Consider the following 22,492-nt stretch of genomic DNA (forward strand, 5'->3'; position numbering starts at 1 on the left):
GAAAGCAGGCTTTTTATTCTCCATCTCCTATCTTCCCTCTAGACTCAAGTTTTCAAATTCATACCAGACTCTGCTGTGGGAATGTTCAGCAGAAAATTCATGTTTAGGAATTTCCAAATGGGCCCCACTGCTTTTGTACCTCAAACTGTTCTGCTTTTGCTCCTGTAATTAATTTCTCAGTTAAGACATAACTATCCAACCATCTGTCCAACCATCTTGGAGTCATCCTCTAGCCCCTCATTTTCATAACACCCACGTGTCAATTATACTGAGAGATATTCTAGAATCTGCTTCTTCCTCCCTCTCCCCACTACTCGTCTTCTTTCACACTCTGTCACCTTGTAACGTCTTAAAGAACTTCCTAATTGGTTCCTAGTCTTCAGCCAGGCACTCCAGCATCTATCCTTCCTCTGCCACCAAAGCTGTCTTTCATACAGGCATCACATTATCACCTATGTAATCATGCTCCCCATTTTCTCCCCCCCCCCTCCATTTTCTGTAAGACAAGCCAACTATGGCATACAGAAACCATAATCTTTCCAAACTTTTTGGGACTGATAGTCCTTTTCCAACTACACCAGTGATTCTTAATCCTATGTGCCCTCCTACGGGTCATTCAGTGTATGTAGGAAAGCCCATTCCAGCCCCACCTGCCTTGGCCAGTGTCTGCCTATTGAACATTTTTTGGGACCCAGGTTAGATGTTACTTCTTCTGTGATATCTTCTTCAGAACATAAGTAATTGTAAATTTACCTGATCAAAGACAAAACCCTTTGGCTTTATGCTCCCATAGCACTTCTATTAGGGCATTTAATGGGGGCCACCTAGCTCATATGAAGGTTCTGTGCAAATTACGTAGAAGTGTCCCCTCTGGCAGCTCTGTGGCATGTTGTCAGGCCAGACTTGACAAGTGAAGTGAGCTGGATTTCTGCTCAGAAGGTTGAACCTGCCACTTTGGTCAGGTTACCTTATGCAACGAAAAAGCCTATCCAACCCCATGCATGGGCCCTGAGAACTCAACACAATTATTATTGCCTTATATGCCACAGTCTTTACCACCAGCTGGTGAATTCCTAGAAGGCAGTTAGATCAATTAAAATTTGTATTCTCAGAACCTCACACATAGTAAGCATTGATAAATGTCCTTTGAATTGTTGTTTTTTGAATGAGAAGACATTCCAGAAGTTATCATAAGAAATCTCTTAAGTATATAAACACGTACATAAGTCTTCTTAGCAAAAAAAAAAAAAAAAAAAAAAAAGTCTTCTTACCTGCATGATCTTAGGTAAATAATTTGACTTCCTTATTCCCTAGTTTCCTCATTTATAAATTGAGGACATTACTGGTGCCTACTTCAGGCTTTCTGTGAAGATGTGATGAAAGAGTATCTGGCAAAGTGACCAGCCCTGAGTCTATGTTACATGACTTATTGACTATTATCATCAACATAACAAATAAATAAAGGAGTATTCTGAGACCAGCTCTTTTAAATTTGACAACAAATAAGACAGTTTTGGAGGAAGAATCTTTCTGCCTTGATTTAAGAAACAGGGACAGTTACTGACGGTAATCTAAATAAGGATATTACCGTCAATGTTACAGTATTGAAGATGTTCAAGAGACAGAATCGCAATATTTTAGAATTTGGAAGGCATTTAGAGATAATCCAAACTTCTTTTCTTATACATAAAAGAATTGGGTTTAGTGACCTTTCCATGGGTTCTGTTTCTTCCTCCGGCCCTTCCCAAATGTCTGGCCTCATCTCCTCACATACACAAATACTGCCCGCTCAGCCCTGGCCCCCAATATCTTCCCTTGCATACATCCAGCTCCTATCTGGGGCATCACAACCTCTCCCAGAATGCCCTTTTGCAGCTCCTTTGCCTCGGCCTGTGATAGCCTTCCTCTCTACCCCTGACTCCTGTCTCAGCTTCAAGTCCCAGTTCAGTAGTTGTGTCTTCTCTGGCAAAGCCTTCCCCTCCCAAGTCAGCCAAGGTTGGCTGTGGCCCCCTCTGTGTTCATACCTCTATCCAACCCTCATCAGAGTAAGGCTCCAAATCCCAACTGTCTGGCTTTAAATTCCAGCTCTGTCACTTACTACCTGTGCTTCTCTTGCTCTTCTCTGCCTCAGTCACCTTATCTATCAAATGGAAATAATCATGGGATCTACTTCATGTCTTAATACATTCAACAAATAGTTATCAACTGCTTATTGTGTGTCAGGAGCTGTTCAGGACCTGGAGTAGTGACATGGTGAATGAGACAAAGTCCTTATTTTCGTGAGCTTACACTGAATGGGAGGGCTGAACAATTAAAATAAAATATAATCAAGTATAATCATTATTGTAAGGGCCATAAAAAATATACAGCAGAGAAGCAGACTCAAGAGTGTTGAGGGCAGTGGCTGTTGTTTTGAGAGGGGAGGCAGGGAAAGTCTGTTAGAGGAGGTGATATTTGATTGCACATGGGGGAACTGAGTGAGCAAGCCACACAGAAATCTAGCATGAGTGAATTGTAGGCAGAGGCAATTTCATGTGCAAAGGCCCTTGGGCAGGAAGGATGAGCTTGTGTGGCAGGGGGCAGAAAGGCCAACAGGGCGACTACCAAGTTAATGAAGCAGACAGTGGGGGAAATGAGATTTTATCCCTAGCACCAAGACTTTTGGATTTTTATCTCCTAAATGTTTCCCCAATCCATTTTCCCCTTCTCTTCATCCCTGATCTTATATGCTATTATCCCTGATTTCTCTCCCTGCAGTCAACCCCCCTTAAAGCTATCTTCTATCCTGCTGATGCAATAATCTAAATACATAACTCTGAGGCCACTATCCTGTGCTTTATACTTTTCTGTGGACTAACTCAACTTTGTCTGTAGAGTAAATCCCAGGTGCATCAACATTCTGCACAAAGTCCTTTACTTAACTCCTGCCGACCTCTTTACCTCCCCCTTGAACATACACATCAGCCACACCAAACTACTGGTTCCCAGATACCATCTTTCTGGTCTCTACACCTTGCCTTAAGCTGTTTCCTTTCCCTAAAAACCATCCATTCTTCCACATTGTTTCTTGGCTAACCCAAAAGTCAGATTCAGCTCTGGAGTTGCTTCTCTGTTCTCTTATTATAGCCTAGCAATGTCCTAGTACTGCTACAATAGCACTTCTCAGTAATTATTAGGATATCTGTTTATATATATATCTGCCTCTCCAGTTAGCTTCTAATTTTCTCAAGGGCAGAGAATTGGTCCTTAATCATGTTTTGCCTCCACAGGGCATGATCTGCGTTCTGGCCAAGAGCAGCTAGGCAAGAACTGTGTTCATGGCCTGTCTCATACTGTCAGCTAAGAAGTCGATCGTGAATATGTCCCCTGTCTCAGGGCCACACAAGACATAGCTGCTCTATGAGACTGTGTTCAGGCAAATGCGTTTCAAATGACGCCCGACAATTTTCAAGATTCTTTAATCACATTCATCTTAAAATTCAAAAAGAAGGCAAAATCCACATGTCTACCTGAGAAAAACAGAGAACAGAAAGTGTCTTAGAAGGTTGGTTTTTTTTTTAAAGATTTATTTAAGATAAAGTGAGGGAGTGTGTGTGTGGGGGGCACATGGGTGCACTTGCTCGGTGGGAGGGGTAGGGGCAGAGGGATAGGATCTCAAGCAGACTCCCTGCTGAGCACAGAGCCCCACACAGGGCTCCATCTCATGTTCCCGAGATCATGACCTGAAACAAAATCAAGAGTCGGACACCTAACTGACTGAGCCACACGGGTGCCCGAGTTTAGAGTTTTAACTAGTAAGTTTTAAAAGAAAGGTAAATACTTGAAGAAACAGGCTTATTTTAAATAAATCCATGTCCAGTGTCTACTTCTCCTCATTTAAATGGAAGTATCACCTGCCAAGTGTAATTTCTATACCTTTATTGTACTTTGCTTGATACTTAAAAAGGTTTGGGAGTGGAGAATAGATGCTAAATCAATTCTTTCCCATATCAATGTGTTATTTTCCTAATTTAAGCTTCTTTTTACATTAAGTTCAAAGTTTTAGGCTCCATTAGAAAATTAAATTGATTTTTTAAAAGTTCCATGCACTCACAAAATGAGATATTTTTTTTTATCGTTCCATACTCTAATTGCCAAAAATAATTTAACCTGGGACTGAGACTAACCATCACAAAGTTTTCCAAAAGTTTAGTAAAAAAAGAAGAACTAATTGATGATTGTAGAAAAGCCACTGTCCACCCAACACCTAAACCAAAGATTTATTTAATATATCCCCGGGACAAACCTGCAAAATATTGAGTCTGTTATTTTCACAGCAAAGAAGAGAGATATCTCCCTGAATTGTTTCTCCCATCTTCTCTCCCCCCAGAACCCTTCTCCATTATTTGACCTTGACCTCTCCTTCGCTGAATTTCCAATGACCTCTCAGATAGGAGGCCCTCATGATCATCTAGAACACGGCTTTCTCTTTAAGATCTCCATGCACTTGAACATCCTGAGCTCTCCCCTTGGAAAGAAATTTCCTCTGTTGCTGGTCTGATGAATGCTTCCTCACCCTTCGGGAATGAATTCAGACATCACCTGCTCCGTGAGCTCAGTGAAGAGCTCCTGCCTCTCATTCCTCCAGGCAGGGAATAGAGTGGCCTTCTTCGTGCTCTCAGCCAATCCCATTCTTTCTAACCTCATGTGGATGAGGATGATGAATATGTGCTTCCTAGACTATTAGCTTCCTGAGAGCAGGGACCCTCCGTGTGCTCTATGACTCAGGGTCTATGTTTGTTGATTGACTGCTTGAAGCAGAGAAGTGCGGCAGGGGAGAACAACGGAGGGTTCACAGCAATGGAACCAAGTTACCCCCAGGCTGGCAAATGCGGCAAGTTGGCTAAATTACTGCAGCCAAAGAAGTCCTGACCTGACAAGGCTTCCTCCAGAGATCCTGCTACAGGATAAAGAACATTTTCACTAAACTCTTATTCCCCCAAACTTCTCCTCTCACAACACATCAGGGACATTTAAGTGAAATGAGCTTAATCCAAAACAAAATGCTTTATTGAATATCATTCCTTTCTGCTTCGCCACAACAATTTAAAAGATTTTTATTTGTGCAAGTGTTTTAAAGTCAGGAATAAACACAGAGGATAGTGGTGGAGGCTTTGTTTATGCGCTTTTATACCACTGTGTAAGGAAGACGCAGCAGAGTTTACATTTGTGCCATGTAAATCGCTATAGAACCAGATGTGGCTTACAAGGTACCTTGTAACTCATCTCCTCTAAGCAATAAAGGCTTTTTTTTTTTTCTTCTGGCAGAAGTTTGAGAAACTTACTGCTGTTTTCTATCAGCAGATACAACAGATGGCTGGCACATGCCTGCTTTGCTAAATGAAATGGGCTCTCTGCAGAATTACTCTTTGATCCCTAGTGGCATGTCCACAACACCACAATGCAAAATACCACAGTGGAGCAGCATCTAAACATTAAAAGTTTAAAGCTGTGTTTTCGATATGAGTACCTTCTTAAAAAAAATCATGCCCACAGTGAGTAAACATATTCGCATTCCCACTTTGAAACCACGGGCCAGGGGTTAAAAACCGAGGTATTTCCTCCATTTGGTGACATAAAACCGCAGCAAAGGTACGATGGCTAACCCCAGGAGTATGCAAGTATGCAACCACTTATAACTACCAAAACAATCACAACTCCATTAGGAAAAAATGTGGACGGTACACATTCAGGGACTTAAATAATAATAATCAGTGTTACCATAACTTAGGGAATTGGAAGAAGGCCGTTAATGGTATTTGGCAGTTCCTTTGAAGAAGGAGGGGAAGTACGCGAATTAAAATTCACTTCTCTATTGCTTTTCTTTCATTTTTGTCAAGGGGAGAAAAGAAGGAAAGAAACATTTTTTCTTTCTTTTTTTAAAAAAGGATTTTATTTATTTATTCATGAAGGACACAGAGAGAGAGGCAGAGACACAGGCAGAGGGAGAAGCAGGCTCCATGCAGGGAGCCCGACGTGGGACTCAATCCCGGGACCCCAGGATCATGACCTGAGCCCAAGGCAGACACTGAACCACTGAACCACCCAGCGGTCCCAGAAAGAAACATTTTCATACAGGTCTCCTTTCCTCAACAAGTCCAGTGGGAGATTTCAGGCTACAAACTATAGCCAGTTTAATGGGACTAGTGTGACACTGTACATTGCAAAAACAAGCTATCCAGAGCTGTAGGGGCATTTAAATGCCAGAATCATATTATCTAGTTCATATTATGGAAACACGTCAGAAGGATTCCGCTTTTAAAAAAAAATTAGCAAAAATATGAGTCAGTTTTCAGGAAAATGGTCTGTTTTTTATTTTCCTTTTTGCCAACAGTACCTCCCTCATTTCAAAGCTAACTTTGGGTGCCACTGACTGGAATCATTCACAAAGACACCACTATCCAGACAAAGTCCTTGAGCTTTCCTCATACTTGATTTTGTATTATTATTGCCCTTATCGCTGGCAGTTTGAAGTAACTCAAGAAGTTTTTTAACTGACAGGGAGCTAGGAAGGGTTATGAACACATTTATGTTCTTTACATGAGTGAATATTGCACTAGATACACTGTATCTTCACCATCTGTTGTACTTGCTGTTTTCTATGGTGATACACAAAACACAGGAGCACATTTCTGCACTGTAACCCAATAATCGATTCTTCTAAAATATGCATGTGACCACCCCCTTCCCAGGACAGCAACATTCTCCTCTTCCTTTCCCATATCCACAATGACATTCTCAGTTGTGTATTTAAACATCTTGCAACTGAGAAAAATGAAGCTCTGTCACTGACTTCTAGTGGTTATAAGAATTGGGACCACTATATATGATAACAAGCTTACTTTGAGATCTGGACCTGTTGTTACAAGCTTGGTAATCCACGTGGTGGGTTGGAAGTTAATAGCGACTAGTTATCTTCACCCGGAGAATTTTTATTCCATACACCCCAGTTTCATCCCAACCCTTGCCAACCATCTCAGAAATCCAAGCATTTGGTCACAAGGAGGTTGGTAAACTAGTACAAATGGCTCAACATAAATCCATCACCACTGCTTAAAAAAGAAAAAAAAAAAGCCAACATTAAAAGAGATGCCCTACCAAATGGGTACTAAATTCACAGAACCTTGGCATCTATATGCGGGTGATAGACTATACTACAGTTATTAAAATCAAGTCTATATGATCTTTATAAATAAAAATCTATTTATATGGTCTATATAAACAAAAAAATTTGGCCTTGAACCAAATTGGTTCATATGGAAATCAGCAGTGGTATCCTAGTATTAGAATTCAGATTTGTCCAACAAAACTTCTCATTAAAGTTTTATTTGAAAGTCATTAGTTTTAGAAAGGGCTATTTTCCAAATAAAATGTTTAATTAGTGCATCATTTAGAAAACCAAAATGGTCACTCATGGCCCCTACCTGTCCCAAATTTAGAGAAAAATTAGAATAAGGAAGGTCTCATTGAAAAATATCAACTATTAAAAGTTATATACAGCAATAAAGAGTATTTTCCCTTAATTACTAAAAATCCTTCAAGCCTAAACTTCTTTAATAGAAATTCTTCTCTGATCTAAAGGCCTTGAAAAGGGGCATGTCAGAAAATGAGTATTTTAAATGGGAGATAAAGTAGAGACAGGGTTTCCCATGGAAAATGAGGATTTCAGTGAGAGGAAGGGGTCAGGTCATCTGATTTCAGATAGGAAAGCCTTCCTATACAGATTTTTAGGGATCATAAAAGAAAGTGGTGACAATCAGATAAGCATTAGTGAATTCTTTGGGCTCCATAGTTATGATCAGCCATGAAAACCATTTGTTTTACCATTTTGTTGAGTGATACATAGTGTAAAAATGATACTGGCTAATAAATATAAGTAAACTATAATGTAGAACATCATGAAAGTTTTAACTCTAAAGCAGAGCTTTTTGCACACATTTAATGTAAAATAGTTCTTGAAATTACAAATCAATACACACTCATCGTGGGAAAACAAAAACATAATACACACAGATGTAACTATGTTGGCACCTTGGAGAATCAGAGGTGTATCAGATGCTTATTCCTGTGTCTGCCTACATATTTTGTAATGGAATCAAATAGAATATACTGATACAGGCTGTTGACTTAATCTGTCATGAATGTCTCTCTATGGCATTGAGTAGATGCCTAGAATATTCTTTTTTTTAATGTCTCGAATACTCTTATTAATGCTTCATTGCATTCTCCTGCCACTATCACCGGACCTTTAGATCCTACCCATTTTTACTTTTATAAATAGCACAATGAGGAACAGTCTTGCACCACATTTTTATTAACATCCACAATTATTTCCTTAGAACGAATCTCTGGAAATAAAATTTTCCAGTCAAAGGGTGTCTATCAAACTTTTTGCTATCAGAATAAATAGCCTTGCAAAAAGGCTAACAGGGCCATCAGCCATATATAAGCATGCACTCTTCTCCACATACTCAAAACACTCTTAAAAACCTGACCAACTTGATTTGGGTAAATGAATCTCACTGTAATTTTTATTTGCATTTGTTTGAAGTAGAACATAAAAGTTATTTCAAATCGCCCCAAGAACACTTTGGGTTAATGGACTAAAAATTTATTGGAAAGAGATAATACCTACTGCCTCTAGGTCTTCAATCCTAAAGTTATTTTAACTTTCTCCACGTGTTGCCAAAACACTTAAATATTAAGCTTAAAATTTTGTTAATCAGCTGTGTGTTCTTGCTTGTGTTGAAATCCTAAATGTTTGATATTATTTGGATGAAATAACTAGATAATGAAATGAACTTTTCATTTTCCATGTCGATGTTTTGATGTGGTTTGGCTGTAGCCAGAGATGCCTTTCAAAATACTTAATTGGCATTGAAGTGATTATTTTTCTCATCTTCAAAATTTCTTTTTTTTTTTTAATTTTTTTTATTTATTTATGATAGTCACACACAGAGAGAGAGAGGCAGAGACACAGGCAGAGGGAGGAGAAACAGGCTCCATGCACTGGGAGCCCGACGTGGGATTCGATCCCGAGTCTCCAGGATCGCGCCCTGGGCCAAAGGCAGGCGCCAAACCGCTGCGCCACCCAGGGATCCCTCATCTTCAAAATTTCCATGCATTTCAAAAATTATGCTGCTGGAGTCACATAACTTTATTGAGCAAAATAAGTAAAATTTAAATAGTATTTTTAAGTGTCCCTCTATTTGGCATTGTGTAGACCCTACCTTCCTCACCTACTCTCCTAGCTAATTAAAACAGACACCAGAGTTCATGTAGTTATCCTGATGGTAACTACATCCAGAGCAGACTGAGCATAAAGAGCAAGATAACTTAACCGAAGTGCTAACACTATACTGCATAATGAGATGATTCACAAGGGTGATCAACACCTAAACAGGAGAGAAAAAGATGCTAGAAGCTTCCTGTTCATGCCAGTTCCAACATCTTCTCTAATCCTTTACAAGAGACATTCCTGAGATTGATTCAAGACTCATTTTGTACTCAACAATGTGTCAGTGTTTGCAAACATGCGCTAAGCTATAAAGTAACAGGGGAGATGACATGATATTTAAGTCTTTGCTTCAAAATCCATTCTCCAGAAGACAAATGCATATGTAAAATAAATTAATAAATAAGAACTGTTGACATTTTCTGCTTCTCCTATAGTTACCAAATACTTTCAGCTAGGAAGGGGTGTAAGTCAAGCTAACTTCTAATGGTTCTTATAAATTCATAAAAGTATAGGTAAAGATGATGTCCTTTTTAAAGCTACAGAATTAGGGACACCTGGGTGGCTCAGCGGTTGAACATCTGCCTTTGGCTCAGGGTGTGATCCCGGGGTCCTGGGATCGAGTCTCACATCCGGCTCCCCGCAAGGAGCCTGCCTTTCCCCCTGCCTAAGTCTCTGCCTCTCTCTATGCCTCTCGTGAATAAATAAATAACATCTTAAAAAATAAAACTACAGAATTAATATTTATCTCATCTGCCAAGTGGTCAAACACAGATTAAGTCAGGTGAAAAGAAAAGGAGATGATAAAAGGCCATTCACTGCTTTATTATTGATTTCACACTATTCCAAAATTAATAGTCTATGAAGTATCTATAAAGAGGGAATTATAGGAGAAAAGGAATGATCTCCTCTCGAGCAATAAGAGCCTCAGTGAACTTATTTGCCAAATGGGGATATTAGAGTACATGACCTTCCTGCTATGAACCCTGGTGGATCCAAAATCCATTTTGTTTTTTGTTTTTTGCTTTTGTTTTATTTTTACAACGATGGAGTGTTGATAGGCCTAGATTCGGTTTATTTTAGAAAACAAAAACAAAAACAAAATGAGAGAACAGACCTGAGGGAAAAAGATGAGTAAAACAGTCACACCCAGCATATAACAGATAATTAGAGGCACCCAATGTGGCTTCTCAATTCCAAATAATTACTTTTTATAAAGTGTTTTCTGGATTGCATTGTTCATGAAAATAGCCATGTAAGTAAATTTAGAATAAAAAAAAGACCTGAAAATGTGATTTTAATTATAATTACAATGATTCTCATAGTGGACACATTTTACCGACTAATGAGCAAAAGAATTTATTACTTACTATTTGTCCTCCAGAGTAAATTCTCCAACTGCACAAAAGAAATTAAACTCACATAATATTTATTCTCCCTTTCTTTCCAAAATTAGACATCATTTATGTATTACTGGAACCATACAAAAGGTAACATACAAAGGATGGTAATGTGCTAAGAAATAAAAGGAATGCTTCTTCATAAAAATATATTGCAGTTTTCTTTTTCCATATGAAAGTATTTAAAACGGCACTTAAAAAATCAATAGCCTGCAATATTTTACAAATGTGACACTTTTTGAGGCTGTGAACTTCAACCAGCAACACGCAGCATTTACATTGTCCCAGTGAATAACATTCAACAATTTTTCCAAATGCACAATGTCAAAATCACTTACAGAGTTTAAAATTTGTTGTAAAGCATAAACAACATCAAGAGTGATTGGGTATATACCATGGCAAAGAATCTTTTAAGATATTATGTTAAATTTTAATGTCAACGATCATAGAAAGAAGTGATGTTGGTGTTTGTCTCTAGAAGCCTGAAGACTCAGAGTCATATCAAAACAGCAAGCTTAGGCACACTGCTCATCTTTTTATTTTTATTTATTTATTTATTTATTTGCTCACCTTTTCTTTTTGGGAATCTTTATATGACACGCTGGAATAAACGGGAGTAAATTCCTTATTTGCTTTGGAGATGATCCCATGAGAAATCACTCTAAAAAAGTCGTAGAAGTGTAGCAGCCTCCACACTACACAGTATTCTCTCTACCTGCCCATCAGGCAGTGGAAATATTACAGGCTCATTTTCTCCACCCTTCCTCGTTATCAAAGCTTACCTGCCCTGCAGCTTGCCAGGTGAAATTCATGGAATGGATATTGACAGGAATGGCTGGCATTCTCTGCTGCGCTTTCCTGAAATCATGAGTGAAAGGGGCCATTTTCCCCTCTGAAACAATCAAGATATCTTCTTCAAATCCTGGTTAAAAAAATAATAATAAAGTAAAATCAACAGAACCATCCAACCAGGCCGATTTCAGAGAAGCCAAAGCAGACAGCGCACGCGGGCGGGCGGGGGGCGGGGGGGGGGGGACGCTCAAGAAGGAGCGTGGTGCTACCTGCCAGGCACCTGTCCTTGCCCCACCTGATTGTCCTCGGCGTGTGATGAGAGCAGTGCCAGCACTCAGGCCTTCCGGGAAGGCAGGGGACGGGGGGCGGGTGTGGGTCCCCGCGGCGCCCACCCTACAGCCGCAGGGCCGTCGGCGCCCGCACCCGCGCCACCGGAACGCTGGGCCCGCTTAGGGGTCTCCAGGCTCCGCGGAGGGACGCGCGCTGTGGGGAGGGAGGGGAGCGCATCCCGGGGAGCGAGGAGGCTCCGCGGAGGGACGCGCGCAGGGGGGCGGGGGGGAGCGCATCCCGGGGAGCGAGGAGGCTCCGCGGAGGGACGCGCGCAGGGGGGCGGGGGGGAGCGCATCCCGGGGAGCGAGGAGGCTCCGCGGAGGGACGCGCGCAGGGGGGCGGGGGGAGCGCATCCCGGGGAGCGAGGAGGCTCCGCGGAGGGACGCGCGCAGGGGGGCGGGGGGGAGCGCATCCCGGGGAGCGAGGAGGCTCCGCGAAGGGACCCGCGAAAGGACCCGCGAAGGGACACGTGCAGGGGGGCGGGGGGTAAGCGCATCCAAGGGAGCGAGGCTCCGCGGAGGGACGCGCACTGGGGGGTGGCGGGGAGCATCCCGGGGAGCGAGGAGGCTCCGCGGAGGGGCGCGCGCTGGGCGGGGGGGGGGAGCATCCCGGGGAGCGAGGAGGCTCCGCGGAGGGACGCGCGCTGGGGGGAGCGAGGCGCGGCGGCCCCCGGTGCGGGCGCGGCGGCGGGGCCTTACCGATGAGCGCTCTGGCCTGGCGGGCGTCGATCCACAGGTACAGGCTCTCCTCGCGCGGCGGCCCGAGCTCGGCGCGCAGCCCCAGCAGGTAGGGCAGGAGGCCCCACAGGCCGAGCGCGGCGGCGGGGACGGCGCCCCTGCGGGCCATGCTCCCGCCGACTGCCGCCCCGGGGCTCCCCCTCGCCTGCCCAGCCCGCGAGCCCGGTGCGAGCGAGAGAGCGACGGAGCGAGCCCTGGGCGGACGCAGCGCGGGGCGGGGCGGAGGTGCCGGCACGCGCGGCGAGGCCAACAGCCCCGGGGTTAAATACGCGGCCGCGCGGGCGGGGGGCGCCGTCGGGGGCGGAGGCCGAGGCGCCGAGGGGCGCCCGCGGGGGGGCGCGGCGGCCGCGGCTGGGATGCTGGGTCGGGCACGGGGACGGGACGCGACGGGGACGGCTCCGCCCCGCGCGGTGCTGCAGGAGGCGCTGCGCCCCCGCTCCCCGCCTTCCGCCGCCCCCCGCTGCCCAGCCGTCGGCGCCCGCCCTCCGCGCGTCCCCTCGGGGGAAGGCCCGAGCCGCCGCCCCGGGCTCGCAGCGCGGAGGGCGCTCTCTCGGCGGGGGCCGGTCCTCCCCGCGGCTCGGGCGGCGCCGCGAAGGGTGACAGGTGCACCTGCCGCCCGGCGCGCCGATCGGAGCACTGCGCCGGAGCCCGGAGGCGCGTGGCCTCGTGCAGTCGGCGCGCTGGGGCCCGGCCTCCGGGGGTCGTGGGGGGGGGCTGCAGCCTGGAGGGGCCGCCCCAGCTCGCCTGCCCCTGCCTGGCCCCGGCCTCGTGCAGTCGGCGCGCTGGGGCCCGGCCCCCGGGGGTCGGGGGGGGGGGGCTGCAGCCTGGAGGGGCCGCCCCAGCTCGCCTGCCCCTGCCTGGCCCCGGCCTCGTGCAGTCGGCGCGCTGGGGCCCGGCCCCCGGGGGTCGGGGGGGGGGGCTGCAGCCTGGAGGGGCCGCCCCAGCTCGCCTGCCCCTGCCTGGCCCCGGCCTCGTGCAGTCGGCGCGCTGGGGCCCGGCCTCCGGGGGTCGGGGGGGGCGGGGGGCTGCAGCCTGGAGGGGCCGCCCCAGCTCGCCTGCCCCTGCCTGGCCCCGGCCTCGTGCAGTCGGCGCGCTGGGGCCCGGCCCCCGGGGGTCGGGGGGGGGGGGGCTGCAGCCTGGAGGGGCCGCCCCAGCTCGCCTGCCCCTGCCTGGCCCCGGCCTCGTGCAGTCGGCGCGCTGGGGCCCGGCCCCCGGGGGTCGGGGGGGGGGGCGGCTGCAGCCTGGAGGGGCCGCCCCAGCTCGCCTGCCCCTGCCTGGCCCCGGCCTCGTGCAGTCGGCGCGCTGGGGCCCGGCCTCCGGGGGTCGGGGGGGGCGGGGGGCTGCAGCCTGGAGGGGCCGCCCCAGCTCGCCTGCCCCTGCCTGGCCCCGGCCTCGTGCAGTCGGCGCGCTGGGGCCCGGCCCCCGGGGGTCGGGGGGGGGGGGGCTGCAGCCTGGAGGGGCCGCCCCAGCTCGCCTGCCCCTGCCTGGCCCCGGCCTCGTGCAGTCGGCGCGCTGGGGCCCGGCCCCCGGGGGTCGGGGGGGGGGGCGGCTGCAGCCTGGAGGGGCCGCCCCAGCTCGCCTGCCCCTGCCTGGCCCCGGCCTCGTGCAGTCGGCGCGCTGGGGCCCGGCCTCCGGGGGTCGGGGGGGCGGGGGGCTGCAGCCTGGAGGGGCCGCCCCAGCTCGCCTGCCCCTGCCTGGCCCCTTGGCTGCCCCCAAGCACACGAAAGCCAAAGGTTTCAAACCAAAACAACTTAGAAAGGCTTCAGACCCCGAAAAGGGTTGTCGACTTCCCTCTGTCCCTTAGTCTCAGATGCTGTGACAGACGCCCGGGCGTCGAGGCTCCAGGCCGCGGGCTTCCGCTCAGGCCTTTGCAGAGCCGGGGCCGCCTCAAGAGGGAAACGGAACAGAAGAGGAGCCGCGCAAGGGCGGGCGTCCGCGGGAAGGGGTTGGCGCCGGGAAGCGCCTAGAAGGCCCAGAATACGCATTTCCAGTTGTGGACTATTTCCCCGCCCTACAACTGTTGGTCTTTAGAAGTGGTTAGAGTGGATGTCTAGTTATGACTGATTTGAACTTGCAGTGTCAAAGTTTATAAGTACTTTTTAAAAAAGATTTTATTTATTCATAAGAAACACAGAGAAAGAGAGAGAGAGAGAGAAGCAGGCCCCATGCAGGGAGCCCGACGTGGGACTCGATCCCGGGACCCCGGGGTCACGCCCTGGGCCTGCAGGCGCTAAACCGCTGAGCCCCTCCCCCGGGCTGCCCTGTAGGTACATTAAAGCGCTTACTTAATCCTCACAACTCTCTTAAATAGGCATTGTTGTGATTTCCATTTTACTTTTGGGAAGCAGGGTTCCAAAACGCCCCGTAAATCGCCTGTGGTTGCCTCGCTGGGAAGGGGCACCAGCAGGGTTCAAACCCCAGGCACCCCGATTTAAGAGCCCATTCTTTTAGCCCCTATACCTCGCACTGATAAGTAAATCATAATTGGGCGTTTACATCCCAAGCCTCACAGCACTCTTCCTTGAAAATCAAAGTTTTACCTCTTTTCAGACATTTTATTAGTTTTGATTTCATTTCAGTAATTATTCCTTTATAGAGAGTATGCACATACGTTAGGCAAACCTTAAAACTCTTTAACATTTTAATGCCAGTTGTCTCCCAATTATAGATCGTTTCGAAACACAAGAGACCTTTTCCCTTGATTCCAGAAAGTGTGGTCTTAATTGCAACTTTTTTCCCCTTAGCGATGCTTAAACCCCTTTGGCTCTTGGTGCAAGGACGCCCTCTACAGGCTGTTATAATCAAATACTAAGCAGGAAATAGTCCTAAAATGTACTTTCTGGTAGAGAAAGAGGGGCCTAAATTTCCTCCTCATCCAACTTCCTCTGATTGAGACCCTCTCTATTCACTTCTCCTTAGCAGTGGACACTTATAAAAAAAATATGTTTGATTATAGTTAGAAAAACATGCTATTTTAAAAAATCTTGGATTTGAGCTCCTTGCATTTTAAAGGGAAGAAAAGAACATATGGTACACACGGTGAGCTATTTCCAAGAGTAACAGGGTGTATCTTTTGGGGGGAAGGGTCACCTAAGGCCTAAATCAGGCTTGACTCTCCTTTCTCTTGTGAAGGAGTAAAGTGGCTTTTTCATCTAGAATACAGTCCTGTTTCAAATTTCTGTATTAAAAGTAATAATATTTATTTGCATATGATAAAAATTTGGAAATAATGTGTTATGTAGTATTACAGATCCACTCATTCAGTTTAAAACCTCTACCGTTTATTGGCTGGCTTAGTGGTAGAGCATGCAACTCTTGATCTCAGGATTAGAAGTTTGAGCCCCGTGTTAGGTGTAGAGATTACTTCAGAATCTTTTTTAAACGGATCCCTGGGTGGCTCAGTGGTTTAGCTCCTGCCTTCAGCCCAGGGCACGATGTTGGAGTCTCAGGATTGAGTCCCACATTGGGCTCCCTGCACGGAGCCTGCTTCTCCTTCTGCTTGTGTCTCTGCCTCTCTCTGTGTGTGCCTCTCATGAATAAATAAATAAAATCCTTAAAAATATATTTTTAAAAAAATTCTATCATTTATGTTTGAGACTGTTCCTTTTCCTTTCCTTATGTAATTCGTTCTCATCAACTACATTTGTAGGCAGATTCATTTGTTTGTTCGTTAACTCATTCAGTCATTCCACAGAGATTTATTAAATACCTATTTCCGGGATCCCTGGGTGGCTCAGTGGTTTAGCGCCTGCCTTTGGCCCAGGGCATGATCCTGGAGTCCCGGGATCGAGTCCCACGTCGGGCTCCCCTCCTCCTGTGTCTCTGCCTCTCTCTCTCTCTCTCTCTCTCTCTCACAAATAAATAAATAAATCTTTTAAAAAAATAAATAAATAAAAATACCTATTTTGTTCAAGGCACTGTCCTAAAAGTTACAGGAAGACAAAGGCAGCAAAAAATAAAAATAAAAAAATAAAAAAACTGTGTGAAAAGCAAAACATGACCTCAGCCCTTGAGGAGTATTAGAGGTATTAAAATGAGTAAGACAAGCCCCCAAGTAATTATAATGCGAGGCACAATACGGTGGTTATTCACAGAAGGACTGGGAATTCAAAGAATAAATCTCATATCTGGGATTCAGAAGGTTTTTTAGTTCATTCAAAAAGCGTTGGTGAAGTGTCTGATGTACGGACTGCACAGACACAGAGGCTAGAAAAGCGAGTAAAAAGATGCCTCCTGCTCTTGAAATCTTGGTCTATTAGGAGAGTGTAAAGAGTGAACCATAGAGAGAGATGAATGCCATGATGGGAACATGCCCTGGGTATTTGGGGACTCAGAGGAGAGTCCCCTAATACACACAGGGTTCCAGAAAGACTTCTTAGAGTGCAGGATATTTGAACCGTTTTGAAGGTTAGAAGGGAATTGAACACACAAGGGAGGAAGACATGGGATATCCCTGCGCAGAGAGTGGCCTTAGAACAAGAGATGAGAGAAAGAATGGAACTATCCAGCACCTGCGAGTACTGGTCTGCAGCATGAGAGCTTGGATGAGGAGAGAGAGGGAGCAGCTGGATGAAGCCAGAAAGGTGTGTAGGAGTTGGTTATGCAAGACTGTGCTGGGAAGAATTGCAAGTAGCTTATGGAGAGACACTGTCCTCAAGGAAGTGGAGCACAACTCTCCACTCCCTAAGCATGGGCTGTGCGTAGTGACGTTCTTTCATAAGAGTTCAGTACAAAAACGGGGGAGGGAGAGTGAATTTATAGTTGAAAGGCCTAACATTTCCTCACCTAGGTGATCCAGGTCAACATCAACAGGGATGTGTCATGTTGATAATACATATCCTTGGTATGTTTGGAGAATGGCACTTTATCTCTGTGGCCTTCTCCTGAAAACCCACAACCTCTGTCTAATCATGAGAAAAATATCAGAAAAACCCAGCTGAGGGACATTTTACAAATACTTGAACAGTACTCCTCAAAACTGCCAAGGTCATCAAAAACAAGGAAAATCTGAGAAACTGTCCCAGTCAAAAGGAGACTAAGGACACATGACAACTCAGTGTAACGTGGTGTCCCAGATGGGATCCTGGAACAGAAAAAGGGCATCAGATAAACCTAAAAATCTGAATAAATGACTAATATTAATGTATCAATATTGGCTCATTAAATGTGACCATCTACCATTCTAATGTAAGACACCAGTAGCAGGGACATGTGGGTATGAGGGGATACAAGAACTCTCTGAACTATCTTTGCCATTTTTCTGTAAATCTAAACCAGTTCTAAAAAATAAAGTTTATTTTAAAAATAAAAAGTAACAGCCCTAAGTACATCCCCAAACACTGGGATAGCTGACATTTGAAACTTAGAAGATTTCTTGTGAAATTTGGATTTCTAGCTTCTCAAGACTTTTCCTGGCTTCTTATGACTTCTTCAAGGAAAATTTAGAGATCTGGCAATATTCCCTCCTAAAAGAGGAGGTGTGTGAGTGGTGGTATGAGTAGTGGCTGCCATTCAGCAGGGCTCCGCTTCTGACAATTCTTAACACTCTTCTACTGAGCCTGCTTGACTCATTGACTTGACTTGCTGGGCTTCTGTTGGCTCCTGAGTTTGCTACTGTTGGACTTAGAGGAGAGGCAATGGGACAGGGAGTGGGGAGGTGCCGGAGGGGGTTGAAACCAGCAGTCATCCCAGGGAACAGGGGCAAAGCCTGCTGTAGAGGAGGAGCTTGCCAGTATCCAGCCACCCACCTACCAGGCAAGCCGTCTTTCTGTTGCCTACTCTGCCTCGTGGTCTCAACCAGAGCTCCAGGTGTTGCCACTGAGACTGGGGCATTTCTGCTGCATCCTAAGCTGTGTTTGGGAAAGGAGGGAAATGGGCACCCCCATAGTACCCTGTTTGGAGAGGGGACCATAAGATAAATAAGAGTAAATAGAGCCAGTTGCCAAGCATTATTTTTATTGCAGTCCTTTTAAAAAAACAAAACAAAACAATGTGTATGTGAACATATGTATGCATTTGTGTGTGTTTAAAACGATGCACAGAAAATGTCTAAAAGGTCACATACCAAAATACCTCTAGGGATTGTCCATAGGGAGTGGAACTGGGTCTAGGGCATGATTTTCACTTCATGCACAAATATTTCCTGATTTTTTTAAAATAAGCAAATGCTCTTGTAATTAAAACCATTTTAAGAAGGGAGAAAGATCTTTTCTTTCCTGCTTCAGTCAGTTTCTCCTAAAGTAGGCAGCTGTCACCACCCTAGGCCAGCACTTCTTGCTATGCTGCTTGCATACTTTATCACTTCAAAACTGTACATCACAACACATGACAGCTCATTACTGAGGCACAGCACAGCTTGAGCATTCCTCGTCATCCCATGTAACACTCTTGCTCTTCTTCCCTCACATAATGGCATTGCCAAGCAACCTAGCATATCTTGTCTTCCACAAGCCATAGCCCTTATTCTCTGTTCATACATGCCATTTCATCTCTATGACATTTAACAGGTATTATTTTTTTGTGATGGGGGAAAAGAGGAAAACAATTTCATGGCCCAATATTAGAGGAATGAGAAACAAATTAAAACACTTTTATAGGATGAAATATTATCGCATTAAAATTAATGTTCTGACACATATGCTCAATCATGAAACTATCATCACAATCAAGATAATGTACATTCCCATCACTCCCAAAGGTTAGCAAGTCATACACTTTAAACACATGCAGTTTACTGTCAACTGAATATCATTAAGTCTGTTTAAATTTTTTCTGAAGAAGTAAAAAAAAAAAAAAAAAAAGATGTTTCACCAGGATACAAAAGGCACTAACAATAAGAGAAAAAAATTGGTAAGTTGAACTATATTAAAATTAAGAATATCTTTTTTCAAAAGATAGCATTGAAAATGAAAAGACAAGCCACAGAGTGGGACAAGATACTTGAATGTACAGGAATCTTGTCCAGAATATGTGGAGAATTTCTAAGATCCATAAGAAAAAGGGCCAGTAGAAAATGGGCAAAAGACCTGAATAGGCACTTCACAGAAGACCATATTTACATGGCCAATTAACACATGAAAAACTACCCAATGTCACTAGCCATTAGAGAAATGTGAATTAAAACCATCACTTGCCATCAGGGAAATACAAATCAAAACCACAATGAGATACCACCTCACACCAGTGAGAATGGGGAAAATTAACAAGGCAGGAAACAACAAATGTTGGAGAGGATGCGGAGAAAAGGGAACCCTCTTACACTGTTGGTGGGAATGTGAACTGGTGCAGCCACTCTGGAAAACTGTGTGGAGGTTCCTCAAAGAGTTAAAATTAGACCTGCCCTACGACCCAGCAATTGCACTGTTGGGGATTTACCCCAAAGATTCAGATGCAACGAAACGTCGGGACACCTGCACCCCGATGTTTCTATCAGCAATGGCCACAATAGCCAAACTGTGGAAGGAGCCTCGGTGTCCATCGAAAGATGAATGGATAAAGAAGATGTGGTTTATGTATACAATGGAATATTACTCAGCGATTAGAAACGACAAATACCCACCATTTGCTTCAACGTGGATGGAACTGGAGGGTATTATGCTGAGTGAAATAAGTCAATCGGAGAAGGACAAGCAGTGTATGTTCTCATTCATTTGGGGAATATAAATAATAGTGAAAGGGAATATAAAGGAAGGGAGAAGAAATGTTGGGAAATATCAGGAAGGGAGACAGAACATAAAGACTCCTAACTCGGGGAAACGAACTAGGGGTGGTGGAAGGGGGGAGGAGGGCGAGTGTTGGAGGGGAATGGGTGACGGGCACTGAGGTGGACACTTGACGGGATGAGCACTGGGTGTTTTTCTGTATGTTGGTAAATTGAACACCAATAAAAATTAATTAAAAAAAAAAAAAACCACAGTGGGAAACCAATTCACATCCCTCAGAATCGTTAAAATGAAAAAAAAAATAAAAGATTATATAAAGTTGGCGAGGATGTGAAGAATATACTGCTAGCAAAAGTGTAAATTGGTACAATCATTTTGGAAAACCATTTGGAAATAACTACAAAAGCTCAACTTAGCTCAACTTAGCAATTCCACTCCTAGAGAGACAGTCTAGCAAAAGAAAGAAAAGAGAGAGAGAGAGAGCATATATATGTATCCAAAGACTGTTTGTAACAGCACTATTTATCTTGGCTCCAAAACAGAAACAACTCAAATATCTATTGGCAGTGTAATGAGTTAATAAATTATTATTAGGCATACATGGAATACTATACAACAATTAGAATATACAAACTACAATCGCATACATCATGGATGAATCTCAGACATAATGTTGAACTAAATAATCCAAAAGAGTACACACTGGATGATGATTCCATTTACTAAAAATTCAAAAATAGGAAAAACTAATACATGATATTAGAAGTCAAGATAGTGAAGGGATTACCTTTGGAGGGTGGTTATGATTGAAAGGGAATATAAAAGGAGCTTTGAGATACTGATAATGTTTTTGTTTCTTGATTCTGATATTAGCAACATGGGAATGTTTATTTGGTGAAAACTCATTAAGTTGCATACTTATAGTTGTGCACTTTTTAACATGCTATGTTTTAATAAAATACTAACTAAAAATTGTTATACCATATAAAAAACAAAGTCATAAAAGATCTAGTAGGACACATATATGAATGTGTTTATAAATTTCGAATGGGGAAGATCTTTATGAGCAAGATACTTGAAAGCTATAAAAGAAAAGATATATAAATTTGACTTAAAAAGTATTTTTTAGAAAAGTATTTGACATAGCTATGTAGGAATTAAAATAAAAATATCTGCCCCATAAACAAAACACTGGGGGACATGCCTGCAAACATATGAGAGACAAATGAAGAACTTTCTTAATTTCCAAAATGGTTATACTTACCAGTAAGCATGTCATCTAGTAGAAAAATGGACAAGACTATAGAATTCTGTTTTACAGAAACAGAAGTACAAAAGACTAGGAGGTGCTTACCTCCACTTCTAATGAAAGACATACAAACTCAAACAATAAATACAAAATATCGCTAAATATTAAAATTAAATAAATTAAAAATTAGACCAATTTAAAAATAACTAAGGTATCGTTAAGGATGTAGGAAAGAGATATTCTCATATGACTTATGAAAGTGTAAGTTGATTGATTCATCGTTTTTGAAGAATAATTTTTTAATTTCCCAATATTCAACAAAAATTCAGAACACATACATCCTTTGATTCAATAATTCCACTGCTAAGAATTTATTACATGAATACAGATGAAAAAAAAAATGACCAAAATACATTTACAAAGATATCCTTTGTACTGTTGCTTGTAAAGGCAAAGACAAACAAAAAACATGAGACAGTCTAAATATGCATTAACTGAAAATTAGTCAAACAAATTATAGTACATGTATAGAGTGGAATATCAGGCAAATATCAGGAATATTCAGAAAAAGGAAGCTCTGTATGTGCTGATTATGAAAGTTCTCAAGATTCATTATGAAAGCAAGTACAAAGCAGAGTATGTAGTTTCTGTTCCTTAATGTACATAAAATTATATACGCAAGCATTTAAACACGGATGTACATGTACATACCAGAAAGACGCAATAGCATGCACACGTAGACACACACACCCTAAGTTTATCATACATAGCCGACTGGATGCTGGTTTCCTTTAGAGAAGAGAACTATGGATTAGTTAGATTTTGGGGGAAGAGGGTTTTTTTCTCTTGTATTTTTTATCTATCATTTTTAGATAGATAAATTTTATTTATCATTTTTATCTATCATCATCTATTTTTTAGACACTTAATAGTTGATCTCTCCCTTTTGAAATGTTACTAGGGGGATCCCTGGGTGGCACAGCGGTTTAGCGCCTGCCTTTGGCCCAGGGCGTGATCCTGGAGACCCGGGATCGAATCCCACGTCGGGC

The 22,492-nt window shown here is 44.2% G+C and overlaps 1 protein-coding gene across 1 annotated transcript in view; it reads right to left on the bottom strand.

Annotated features, from left to right (window-relative positions):
- The window catches only part of WIF1 (WNT inhibitory factor 1), a 69,372-nt gene extending 56,530 nt beyond the window's left edge, over positions 1-12,842 (bottom strand). The window contains exons 1-2 of the mRNA XM_072741676.1: positions 12,495-12,842; positions 11,457-11,596 (exon numbers count right to left, since the gene is read on the bottom strand). Of these exons, the coding sequence (XP_072597777.1) occupies positions 11,457-11,596; positions 12,495-12,642 (288 nt within the window). The 5' untranslated portion in view covers positions 12,643-12,842. The remainder of the gene's footprint in view (positions 1-11,456; positions 11,597-12,494) is intronic.
- Between the last annotated feature and the right edge of the window lie 9,650 nt (positions 12,843-22,492).

The sequence above is a fragment of the Vulpes vulpes genome, chromosome 16 (genome assembly GCF_048418805.1).
Source record: "Vulpes vulpes isolate BD-2025 chromosome 16, VulVul3, whole genome shotgun sequence".
Lineage (NCBI taxonomy): Eukaryota > Metazoa > Chordata > Mammalia > Carnivora > Canidae > Vulpes > Vulpes vulpes.